Raw genomic sequence first — 12,697 nt, forward strand, 5'->3', positions numbered from 1 at the left:
CAGCTGGTCGATGTTTCTCTCTCATCGATGTTTCTAACTCTCTATCCCTCTCCTTTTCTCCCTGTAAAAAATCAATAAAATATATATTTTTTTAAAAAGATAAATTTTTAAAAATACTTTATTGCAACAAACTCACAGATTAAAAATATTAAGTTTCACTATAAAAAATACTTTATTGCTAAAAAAAATGCTAAGCATCATCTGATCCTTCAGCGAGCCGTAATCCCTGTGCTGGTGGAGGGTGCTGCTTTTATGTTGACGGCTGTTGACTGCAGACCGCGGTGGCTGTGGCACTTTCTTAAAATAACACAACAATGACGCTTGCCACATTGATGGGCTCTTCCTTTTGTGAATGCTTTCTCTGTGGCGTGCAATGCTGTCTGATAGCATTTTACCCCCATAGAACTTCTTTCAAAATTGGAGTCATCCTCTCAAACTGTGGTCCTGCTATGTCAACTAAGTTTCATGCTCTAAATCTTTTATCATTTCAACAATCTTCACAGCGTCTTCCCCAGGAGCAGATTCCATCTCAAGGAACCACTTTCTTTGCTCATCATAAGAAGCAGCTCCTCATCCTAAGCGTTCTCACCAGATGGCAGCACTCGGTACATCTTCAGGCTCCACTTGTCATTCTCGTTCTCTTACTATTTCCACCACATGAGCAGTTACTTCCTCCACTGAGGTGTTGAACCCCTCAAAGTCATCCATGAGGGCTGGACTCACCTTCTTCGAACTCCTGCTAATGTTGCTATTTTCACCTCTTCCCATGCATCATGAAATGTTCTCATGGCATCTAGAATGGTGGATCCTTTCCAAAGGTTTTCAATTCACTTTGCCCAGAGAGGAATCACTGTCTATGGCACCCATAGCGTTACAAAATGTAATTCTTAATGAAAAAGGCTTTGAAGTGGAAATTACTCCTTGACCCATGGGCTGAGTGTTGTGTGAGCAGTCATGGCAGCAACACTACTAGTATCTCATTGTGCATCTCATCAGGGCTCTTGGGTGACCAGGTGCATTGTCAGTGAGCCGTACTATTTTGAAAGGAGTCTTTCTTTCTGAGAGTGGGTCTCAACAGTGCACTTAAAAGATGAGTAAACCATGCTGTAAACAGATGTGCTGTGTTGTTCCATTTACAGGCAGAGTAGATTAGCATCGTTCTTAAGAGCCCCAGGATTTTGGAATGGAAAGGGAGCACTGGCTTGGACTTCAAGTCACCAGCTGCATTAGCCCCTAACAAGAGAGTCAGCCTGTCCTTTGAAGCCAGGCACTGACTTCTCCTCTCTGGTTATGAAAGTCGTAGATGGCATCTTTTCTCAAAAAGGGCTCCGTTGTCTGCAATGGACTATGTTGCTTATTAATCATCTGAGCTAGATCTTCTGAATAACTTGCCAAATCTTCTGCATCTGCACTTGCTGCTTCACTGTGCACTTCTATGACATGGAGATGCCTTCTTTCCTTAAACCCCATGACTCAACCTCTGCTACTTCCAATTTTCCTTCTGCAGCCTCCTCACCACTCTCAGCCGCCACAGAATTGAAGAGAGCAGGGCCTTGCTCTGGATTAGGCTTTGGCTGAAGGGAATGTTGTGGCTGGGTTGATCTTCTATCCAGACCAGTAAAACTGTCTCCCTATCAGCAGTAAGGCTATTTCACTCTCTATCATTCATGTGTTCACTGGAGTAGCTCCTTTAATTCCCTTCAAGAACTTTTCCTTTGCATTCACAGCTTGGCTAAATGTTTGGTGCAAGAGGCCTAGCTTTCAGCCTACCTTGGCTTTCAACGCCTTCCTCACTAAGCTTAATCATTTCTAGCTTTTGCTTTAAAGTGAGAGTCGGGCGGCTCTTCCTTTCATTTGAACACGTAGGGTGCATTGTAGGGTATTAATTGACCTAATTTCAGTATCATTGTGTCTCAGGGAGTAGGGAGGCCCCAGGAGAGGGAGAGAGACGAGGGACTGGCCAGTCTGTAGAGCAGCAAGAACATAAACCTCATTTATCTATTAAGTTCACTGTCTTTTATGAGTGTGGTTTGTGGTGCCCCAAAGCAGTTACAATAGTCACAGTACAGATCACTGATTACAGACCACCATGGCAAATACAATGACGACGATGATGATGATGATAATAATATAATTTGAAATATTGTGAAAATTACCAAAAGGTAATTACAATTACCTTTCTGTGACACAGAGACACAAAGTGAGCAAATACTGTTGGGAAAATGGTGCCAATAGACTTGCAGGATTGCCACAAACCTTCAATTTGTGAAAAAATGCAATATCTGTGAAGCACAATACAGCACAGTGCAATAAAGTGAGGTATGCCTGTGTTAACTATTCGGTTAAAAAAAATAGAGTATAGGAAAAAATAAAAGCATTAGTGGAATGTTCCACTAGCAGTTATCCAGTGAATTCAAGTAAGTGCCAGGCACTCTCCTACATGCATTTCATAGTTATTTCATTTGATCCTTACAACACATATAACAGATAACATTCTCACACCCATTTTACAGATGAGGAAAGTGAGGCTCACAGCTAGCATTTGAACCCAGGTTTGCTGATCCTTTGGAAAGTCCAGGCCTGACCAGAGGCCTTGGCACAGCCATGAGCCTGGAGCACCTTGCACCTTCCTCACCTGTCACTCCGCTCGGCACTGGAGTTGTGGCCAGGCTGCAACTCTGGCAGATGCCAGGGAGAGCCGCGCAGCCAAGAAAGTGGGTCTTCTCGCCTGTCCTCCCCAGATCATCTACCTGCGGCGGTTCAAGGACCTGCGAGCGCTCAGCCTCTCTGGGAACCCCATCGCCGAGGCAGAGGATTACAAGATGTTCGTCTGGGCCTACCTTCCTGACCTCGTGTACCTGGACTCTCGGCGGATCGATGACCACATGGCAAGTGTCTCCCTCTGGGTGCCCCAGCTCCGTGAGACAGTCCTCAGGCCCCTAGTTTCCAGGAAAGGGACCCTGAGGCAGAGAGCAGGGCAGCTCCCTCCTCCCCGCTCCTTTCTTGGCCGCTGTCGACAGGACCCTGGTGGCCAGCCTGGGTCTTGCTCATGTGGCCAGGCTCCTTCCACCCCGCACGGCCACTCTGGGGATTCCTCTCTCTGTCTCCCGTTTGGCTGCCTCTCTGTGGTGGTGCCTGTGCATTAGGGCCGCCTGCGGTGCGGAGCCTCCAGTCTGGGAGGGGTCCTGACGCAGCAGGTCTGGGGGGCTCAGTGGCACCGCCTCCCTGACCTCTGACAGGCGCTCCAGGAATGTCCCTCGTGTGGGTCCCTCTTGACTGCTGTTGGCTCGTCCCTTGGTGGGGCTGGCGCTCGGGCTGGCTGACCCCCATGTGTGAGCTGCCATGAGGGGCTGACCCCGGAGGCAGAATCCGCCACCAGGCTCTGGTGCCGCCGAGACCGCCCTTTGGTGCTGCTTGTGGCGCTAACGGGTTCCTGCTCGCACGTTGTCTGACCCCTGCCACCAGCTGTGTTGGTTCTGGGGCCTCTTCGGGGGGGGAGGGGGGCTTGGACGGTCAGTGTGAGACCCCGCCAGGACTGGCTCTGCGCTACCTGCTCGGAGCCACAAAGGGATCCACAGTTTGTGGCCGCCTCTGCTGGGCCTGGGGGTGCGTGGGAGAGGCCAGGCTTTGCACCAAGGTTGGCTTCCCCCAGCACCGAGCCCGGCAGCGGGTCGGCACCTGGAGACCGTCCTCAGTGCCGGCTGCTGTCACAGGAAGAGCCCGGCGGCCTCGGCGCTCCCGGCGGACGGTCACCATTAGGGGCAGGTGGTGCTGACCAGGGTGATGCGGCTCAAACTCGCACAGTGCTGGGACCGAGGCCACTCAGCACCGGCCTCTGGGCCCGTCCAGGCTGGCCCCTGCCAGCTGCCCGGGGGCCTCGGTGGTGGGCGGCCTCAGGGAGTGGCAGGGGGGGCCAGCAGAGTTCACCAGCCCAGGGAGGACACCCAGATTTGGCCTCGGAGGGAGGGCTGCGTGCAGGGGCAGTGGTGCTGGTAGGGCTGCGAGGGAAGGTGGCCTCTCCCTAGAGCCACACAGCTCAGCCTCTCCCTCCTCCAGAGCCTGCCAGAGAGTCTGCCTCAGGGCCCGGCCAGCACAGCCGGGGACTCCTCTGCAGGCGCTGGGGCCTGTGGCAGTCACGAGGATGAGGATGGGGCGGGTTTCGTGGGGGTGGGGGGACAGCACCTGTCCAGTCTCTGACACCCCAGAGATTGCCCTCAGGAGCTCTCCCAAAAAGTCTACCCCATGGGCCCCGCCTTTCTCTGTACTGTCTGATTCTCTGACAAAGAAGTTGAGGAGACAAAGTGTGAGGCTTAGCAATTGGCCAGGATCACAGCTCATGGCAGAGCCAAGATTCCCCTCCTCTGCGTAGGCCCAGAAGCAACATGACAGCAGCCATTGTGCACGTACACGCCAAGCAGACGGCATTATTTCACGTAGTTTCCACCGCAACCTGTAAGGCAGGCTCTGTTCTCACCCCCAGCTCCCAAGGAAAGCTGTCCCAGGTGGGCCGGCACACCCAGGAGCTGTCCCAGGTGGGCCGGCACACCCAGGAGCTGTCCCAGGTGGGCCGGCACACCCAGGAGCTGTCCCAGGTGGGCCGGCACACCCAGGAGCTGTCCCAGGTGGGCCGGCACACCCAGGAGCTGTCCCAGGTGGGCCGGCACACCCAGGAGCTGTCCCAGGTGGGCCGGCACACCCAGGAGCTGTCCCAGGTGGGCCGGCACACCCAGGAGCTGTCCCAGGTGGGCCGGCACACCCAGGAGCTGTCCCAGGTGGGCCGGCACACCCAGGAGCTGTCCCAGGTGGGCCGGCACACCCAGGAGCTGTCCCAGGTGGGCCGGCACACCCAGGAGCTGTCCCAGGTGGGCCGGCACACCCAGGAGCTGTCCCAGGTGGGCCGGCACACCCAGGAGCTGTCCCAGGTGGGCCGGCACACCCAGGAGCTGTCCCAGGTGGGCCGGCACACCCAGGAGCTGTCCCAGGTGGGCCGGCACACCCAGGAGCTGTCCCAGGTGGGCCGGCACACCCAGGAGCTGTCCCAGGTGGGCCGGCACACCCAGGAGCTGTCCCAGGTGGGCCGGCACACCCAGGAGCTGTCCCAGGTGGGCCGGCACACCCAGGAGCTGTCCCAGGTGGGCCGGCACACCCAGGAGCTGTCCCAGGTGGGCCGGCACACCCAGGAGCTGTCCCAGGTGGGCCGGCACACCCAGGAGCTGTCCCAGGTGGGCCGGCACACCCAGGAGCTGTCCCAGGTGGGCCGGCACACCCAGGAGCTGTCCCAGGTGGGCCGGCACACCCAGGAGCTGTCCCAGGTGGGCCGGCACACCCAGGAGCTGTCCCAGGTGGGCCGGCACACCCAGGAGCTGTCCCAGGTGGGCCGGCACACCCAGGAGCTGTCCCAGGTGGGCCGGCACACCCAGGAGCTGTCCCAGGTGGGCCGGCACACCCAGGAGCTGTCCCAGGTGGGCCGGCACACCCAGGAGCTGTCCCAGGTGGGCCGGCACACCCAGGAGCTGTCCCAGGTGGGCCGGCACACCCAGGAGCTGTCCCAGGTGGGCCGGCACACCCAGGAGCTGTCCCAGGTGGGCCGGCACACCCAGGAGCTGTCCCAGGTGGGCCGGCACACCCAGGAGCTGTCCCAGGTGGGCCGGCACACCCAGGAGCTGTCCCAGGTGGGCCGGCACACCCAGGAGCTGTCCCAGGTGGGCCGGCTCACCCAGGAGCTGTCCCAGGTGGGCGGGCACACACAGGAGCTGTCCCAGGTGGGCTGGCGTACTCAGGAGCTCATAGCCAGTGTAGTCAAGCTGGGACTTGGACCCAGGTCATCTAGCAGCAAAGCCTGTGTAGGACTCGCCCCAGCACAAAGGGCCTGTCCCCAGTCCACTGCTGGCCTGCCCATTGCCTGGCCTGCCTGCTGCCTTGTCTTTCCAATGCCCACTTCCTTCCCATTTCCCGTTGTGGGCTGGTCCCCTTTCACTTGCTTCTCATTCTCCGCTGCTTCCGTGGGATCTGGGATCCATTGTGGGAATTGCCACCACTGGACGGAGATGGTGCCCAGCTTGTGCAGCGTTGGCAGCAGGGCTGGGCTATTCCTTGTGTTGGGAGCCAGGGAGACTGAGGCCTGCTGGCCTGCCCATCTCGCCGGAAGCTGGTGCCTTTCCTGAGAGAAAGGAGCCGTGTCTGAGGCACAGGGAGCTGATGTGCAGAGTGCCCAGGAGAGCCATGGGGGGCGGAGGAGAATGGGGGCAGATCTCCCTCACCCTCCCAGGCTTGGACTCGGGTGCAGGCCCAGCCCGTGGAACTGCTGCTTTCCAGGCTGCTCCACTGGCATCTTGCTTTCACGAAATCGTGCGACAGCCCACTGCACAGTTCCAAGGCCCCTCCTGCCTCCTCTCCTCGGGCCCAGGCGTTGCCATGAATGGCAGGTAGCAGCTGGCCTTCCACTGTGCTGGGAGGAAGCGAAGACTCCTTTCACGGTTCAGAGATTTGCCTGGAAGCATCAAGATAAATAATAAGTACAAAACAGAGCTCTGCAAAACTGGGGCACCTGTCTGTCCCCGGCCAACCACTGCCTGCCCCCAGCACTGGCCTCCATGCTGGGGGGTCAGGCAGTGGGAGAGCCGGGCCCAGCCACAGCCACACGGCCTCGTGCAGCTTCTCTGCTGCCTCCCGGCTCCAAGGAGCTCCCTCTGTTCCTGTGAGGCCACTTTTGAGTTGAGGCCCTGGGCTGTGCCTGAAGCCTGGCCCTCCCCTCTACCCAGCCCCCGGGATGGGCAGGGGCTGATCCCAGGGGCTGGGGCGGGGGGTGCTGCCAGCAGGGTCCGTGGACGATGGAGGCCCAGGGAGAACCCTGAGCAGTGTTTACAGGATTCACACGGGTCAGAAGTTCAGGGACCTGAGGACTGCTGTGGGGACCAGGGGAAGAGATGGAGATGGCGGAGCGGAGGCAGCGGCCATGGTCCAGGGAGAGCGAGAGGAGGTGGCCTCACTCAGGACAGGCTGTGGGAATAGAGATGAGAGGAGAGGCTGGACGCTAGAGATTTTAAGAACTCACTAATTTATCGACATATGAATCCGTAAGGAGACAGAATGTAAGTGTGCAGCTCGATGAATAGCTGGATGTCAACATGTGCAGAGTGAGCTGTCTGCGGCCAAGGCCCATGCTGAGGTAGAACACTAGATGGACATGTGTTCTGACATCCTGCGGGTTAAACACTGGGCCGGCCCTCAGCACAAGACGGGGAGGCTGGACGGCTCGGAACTGCACAGGCTGGGGAAGCCCGGCCCTCCTGCACGGAGCCAGCACCCTGGGAAGGAGACACACGAAGGCGCCAGGGCAGAGCATGGGCTGAGGTGGATGTACAGGATGGCGGCCACCGGTGGTGGTTTGCAGATGGATCTACAGCATGAGCAGGAGTTGGCTGAGTGAAGGCGGAAGGCAGAGCACATGCAAAGGCCCTGGGTCGGGAGGCAGCTCTGAGCGGCCAGTGGCTGGAGCTGGAGAGGAGAGGCGGCGGTGTGGAGGGGTAGGCAGGGCCCTGCAGGCCACAGCAGGAGCTTGCAGTCACCCTATGCCCAAGAGGAAGCCACACAAGGTGAGTGAGGGACGGGTGGGATCAGGTTTGCATTTAACAGATTGCCCTAGTCGCTCGCTGGGACGGACTGGACAGAGTAGAGGGGGCGGGAGCACAGGGAGACAGCTAGGAGACTGAGGCAGGCCCTGGACAGAGAAGATGTGACAGGTTAGAGGCGATCAGTGATCGGGCGGGCCTGGGACAGCCTGGGTCTGAGGAGGAAGGGAGGGTCCTGGGCGCTGGCTGGCTGGGCGCCGCTCACCTCGGCAGGACTCTGGGCGGGCAGAGGTCCAGCTTGGACAGGGGGTTGGCAGTGCTTTTGAGGCAGCCAGGAGTGCTGGCGTTCCTAGGGGGGAGCTGGGCTGGAGGCAGAGACCTGAGTGTTGTGAGAGGGTGAAGGGTCTGGTACACGCCTGGGTGTGTGGAGTGAGCCCAGTGGCTGAGGACCAAGCCCGAGGGGCACCGGCATCCCCAGCAGGCACAGGAGGAGGACTGGATGGGTGAGGAGAGCCAGGAGGTGGCAGGGCACAGAGCCAAGGGCTGAGACCCTGTGACCAAGCCTGGGACTCAGGTCGGTCACTTCCCCTCCCCGCGTGCATCTGTAAAAGAGTGAGGGCTGTGGGCTGTGCGCCGGGAGGGGCCTTGTCATGTGGCCCACCTCTGGAATGGCCTCACAGATCCCTGGCTGCCGCGCTGCCTTCCGCACCCTCTCGGTCCTTCCCTGCTCTCCCCAGGACTCAGAATACTTGAAAGGGGCTGTTACTGCCCTGGCCAGGTGCTCAGTTGGTTGGAGCGTCATCACATACACCAGAAAGTTGCAGGTTCGATTCCCAGTTGGGGCACATACCCAGGTTGCCGGTTCCATCCTTGGTCAGGGCGTGTGCAGGAGGCGGCTGATCCATGTTTCTCTCTCACATTGATGTTTCTCTCTCTCCCTTCCTCTCTCTCTAAAAGAAGCAATAAAAACATATCCTTGGGTGAGGATTTTTTTAAAAGAAAGAAAGAAAAGCGCTGTTGTCCAGTCAGCATGGCTCAGTGGTTGAGCGTCGACCTGTGAACCAGGAGGTCACAGTTCGACTCCCGGTCAGAGCACATGCCCAGGTTGCGGGCTCGATCCCCAGTGGGGGGTGAGCAAGAGGCAGAGCCAATCAATGATTCTCCCTCATCATGGATGTTTCTATCTCTCTCTCTCCCTCTCCCTTCCTCTCTGAAATCAATAAAAATATATTTTAAAAAGAAAGAAAGAACGAAAGGAAAGCACTGTTACTGGTCTGCCTCAGCCAGGGGCTGGCCCTGCCCTATAGGGTGTGGGTCAGGCGACCTGCAGGTGCCTGACTCAGGCAGGAACAGTTTCACCACCGAGTCCAGGTGACAGTGAGAGTAAGTTTATTAAAGCTTGGGACCACGAGGCCAAAGAAGGGCCCCTGGAGACAGGACCAGGGGATAAGCCTGGGACAAGCTGCCACTGCCCATGGCTCCCCTGGGTGCACGTCTTGTGGGCACCCTGAGGGCTTAGGGTAGAAGAAGCAAAGTACACGCCTGAGAAAGGGGGACACAGGTTTGCTCAAAGAAGAGCTCACGCCGGCACCCTTTGTCCTGAGGGTTTTATCTGTTTTCTATGGGTGGGAATTTTAGGGGCGGTCTCAGGGGTGGATCTCCTGGTGTGAGTGTAGTACTGATGTAGCCATATGAGTGGGGCGTGGGGGCTTTCCCCTCTGTCTTGGGTTGCTCTGGCTCTGATGGTTTTTTGTTCTCTCTCTCCCTGACGAGGGTGATTAAACCACCGCTCTCGGGTGTCTCTGGTTGGGAGGACAGAATCGTGTCATTTATCAGCTGGCTGTCCATAGCTCAGCCTGTCCAGCTGTTTCTTCAGCTGTTTGTCTGTTTCCTCATTCCACTTGCCAGGGCATTTTCCTAGGTTCTTACTAACCTGTCTCAGGGCCGTGAGGCAATGAGCCATTGTCACCCACACCCTGCCCGCACGGGGCCCCTGGCTGAGGTCGGTGCTCTAACACGGCCCGTCCCTCAGAAGGGGCAGGCGGAGATGAAGCACCAGTTCAGCATCGACGAGTTGAGGCACCGTGAGCGCCTGATTCAGGCCCAGCAGGCGGAGGAGCAGGCCCGGCAGGCGGAGCTGGAGGAGCACCAGGTAGCTGGCCCCGCTCCGAATGCTGGCCCCAGGGCTCCAGTCAAGTTCAACAAGGGTCAGCAGGGCCCAGGCCCTAGAAGCCTGCCTTGCGATTGGAAACATGTTGTGCAGCAGGGCCTAGCTCTGAGGAAGAATGTAGACTGTGCTTCTTCCCAGGCCTGGGCCCCGGCCCTGCCTTGCTCTGCCCACCACCTGCCCCCAGGGTCAGCCCCGCCTCAACCCAGACCCCACCTGCCTTACGTTCTCCCGGGAGCAGGGCCTCTCCTTGGGGCCCGGGTGGTTCCAGGGCACCAGGAAGGCTCGGGTCCCTGTTCAGCACGTCCCTCCCGCCTTCCCCCTGCCGGCCAGTGCAGCCCCGTGCAGCCTCTGGAGCGCCCGAGTGCCAGGCCCAGCACGCCTCCCTGCCGGCTTCCTCCCAGGGCAAGTGTCCACCAACCCCAGAGCCGAGCGCCAGCCGGTGCGGAATCAGTCACTGCTCCCAGCTGTGCTCTGGCGCCTCGGCCAGGCAGACGGCATTAGGGAGCACTCACCCCCTCCCTCCCTCTGCCCGCAGGCTGCATTAGGGAGCACTCACCCCCTCCCTCCCTCTGCCTGCAGGCTGCGTTAGGGAGCACTCACCCCCTCCCTCCCTCTGCCTGCAGGCTGCGTTAGGGAGCACTCACCCCCTCCCTCCCTCTGCCTGCAGGCTGCGTTAGGGAGCACTCACCCCCTCCCTCCCTCTGCCTGCAGGCTGCGTTAGGGAGCACTCACCCCCTCCCTCCCTCTGCCTGCAGGCTGCGTTAGGGAGCACTCACCCCCTCCCTCCCTCTGCCTGCAGGCTGCGTTAGGGAGCACTCACCCCCTCCCTCCCTCTGCCTGCAGGCTGCGTTAGGGAGCACTCACCCCCTCCCTCCCTCTGCCTGCAGGCTGCGTTAGGGAGCACTCACCCCCTCCCTCCCTCTGCCTGCAGGCTGCGTTAGGGAGCACTCACCCCCTCCCTCCCTCTGCCTGCAGGCTGCGTTAGGGAGCACTCACCCCCTCCCTCCCTCTGCCTGCAGGCTGCGTTAGGGAGCACTCACCCCCTCCCTCCCTCTGCCTGCAGGCTGCGTTAGGGAGCACTCACCCCCTCCCTCCCTCTGCCTGCAGGCTGCGTTAGGGAGCACTCACCCCCTCCCTCCCTCTGCCTGCAGGCTGCGTTAGGGAGCACTCACCCCCTCCCTCCCTCTGCCTGCAGGCTGCGTTAGGGAGCACTCACCCCCTCCCTCCCTCTGCCTGCAGGCTGCGTTAGGGAGCACTCACCCCCTCCCTCCCTCTGCCTGCAGGCTGCGTTAGGGAGCACTCACCCCCTCCCTCCCTCTGCCTGCAGGCTGCGTTAGGGAGCACTCACCCCCTCCCTCCCTCTGCCCGCAGGCTGCATTAGGGAGCACTCACCCCCTCCTTCCCTCTGCCCGCAGGCTGCGTTAGGGAGCACTGACCCCCTCCCTCCCTCTGCCTGCAGGCTGCCTTCGTGGAGCACCTGAACGGCTCCTTCCTCTTCGACAGCATGTACGCTGATGATGTGGAGGGCAGCAAGCTGGCTGCTCTGCACGGCGTGGGCGAGCTCCTCGAGGCATATCCTTTCAAGTTCACGCTGCCTCTCTGACCGAGCTCGGCCCCAGGACACCAGCCTGCCTGAGCCAGTCCTTCCCACGCTGGGCCTCAGTTTCCCCATCTCTCTCTGAGGCCCTGTCCCCGAGCGGTGTCCCAGCCGCAGGCAGAGCAGGTCGCAGCTGCGCAGAGGTGCGTGGCCGCCTGCGTGCTCCAGGAGCCGGGAGCTCGGAGGTGAGCACGGCCTGGGTGGTCTGGAGCCCCAGCCCGGCGTGTCCCTGGTTCCTGCTGTGCTGGGACGCCCCCCACACGGCAGCTGCTCAGTCCCACCTCCTGCAGGGAGCTCGCCCAGAGAGCTCGGCTTGTGGGCGGCGAGCGCCGGTCTGTGGAGCCTGGAGCCTGAGCTCCTCCCCCACGGGCCGAGCAGCAGGTGGGCCTGCGCCTCTCGTCCAGGCCGTGATGGGGGTCAGTCTGTTGCTTAAACTCTAAGCTGAGGGGCTCCGGCTGGAACCGCAGGGCCCCTGGTCTGAGAGGGCTGAGCCAAGTGATGAGCCACAGGGGGGTCCATGGAACCAACCCCCTGAGTGGGAAAAACTCACATTTAAGATCCCCACGTTCTGAAAAGAGTGGGGCAGGAGCCGGTCGGGTGTGGGGCTGAGCAGAGGGCAAGAGCAGGGCTCTGGGTCCGACCGACACCTGCCAGCCGGCCACCTGGCTGGTCTCCAGGCCGCAGCGCCTGCCCGACCTCAGGCCTCCCAGGACCTCGCCCTCCTGTGCAGGCGACGAACCCAAGGCCCCGAACCGGACTTGAACCTGGGTCTCTCTGCTTCCAGCCCGCGGCCCCACCTCTGCCAGGCCCCTCAGTGCCCTGCAGCGCCCAGGACAGACCCTCAACAAAGGTGCCCTCCAGCCAGCACAACAGAGACAAAACACACAGGGCCCACCGTCCCCCAGGAGTCTCGGTGGGGCCTGGGTCAGCATGTCTCCCCTCTGCCTGCAGCCTCCGCCCCGCCGCCCCGCCTCTTCCCTCACGCAGGTGTGTCCCCACGTCCCTCAGGCCCAGGGTGGCAATGCCCCAGTCACCATCTGAGCCTCCACATCTCAGCTGCCGGCTCTGCGAGGGGCCCCCACTGCCATGGGCGCCTGAACCAGCCACAGCTTCCTTAACAGCCTCACCTACAAGGACAAATTTGTCATCATCTGCCTGAACATTTTCGAGTACGGACTGAAAGAGCAGGAAAAGCGGAAGGTGGAGCTCGACACCTTCAATGCGTGTGTCCAGGAGGCCGTCCAGGAAAACCGGGAGCAGGGCAAGCTCAGGATCGCCAAGTTCGAGGAGAAGCACCTGCTGGTAGGCCTGCCCCTGCCCCCAGCCCTCTGCCCCCTGCCCCCGGCCCCCGCTGCCGCT

General features: G+C 59.9%; 1 protein-coding gene across 1 annotated transcript in view; it reads left to right on the plus strand.

Moving 5' to 3' along the window:
* The window catches only part of DRC3 (dynein regulatory complex subunit 3), a 46,767-nt gene that overhangs the window by 20,685 nt on the left and 13,385 nt on the right, over positions 1-12,697 (plus strand). Inside the window, exons 6-9 of the mRNA XM_005870156.2 lie at positions 2,742-2,888; positions 9,604-9,723; positions 11,201-11,313; positions 12,466-12,640. Coding sequence (XP_005870218.1) covers positions 2,742-2,888; positions 9,604-9,723; positions 11,201-11,313; positions 12,466-12,640 — 555 coding nt within the window. The remainder of the gene's footprint in view (positions 1-2,741; positions 2,889-9,603; positions 9,724-11,200; positions 11,314-12,465; positions 12,641-12,697) is intronic.

Source organism: Myotis brandtii, unplaced genomic scaffold (assembly GCF_000412655.1).
Source record: "Myotis brandtii unplaced genomic scaffold, ASM41265v1 scaffold314, whole genome shotgun sequence".
NCBI lineage: Eukaryota > Metazoa > Chordata > Mammalia > Chiroptera > Vespertilionidae > Myotis > Myotis brandtii.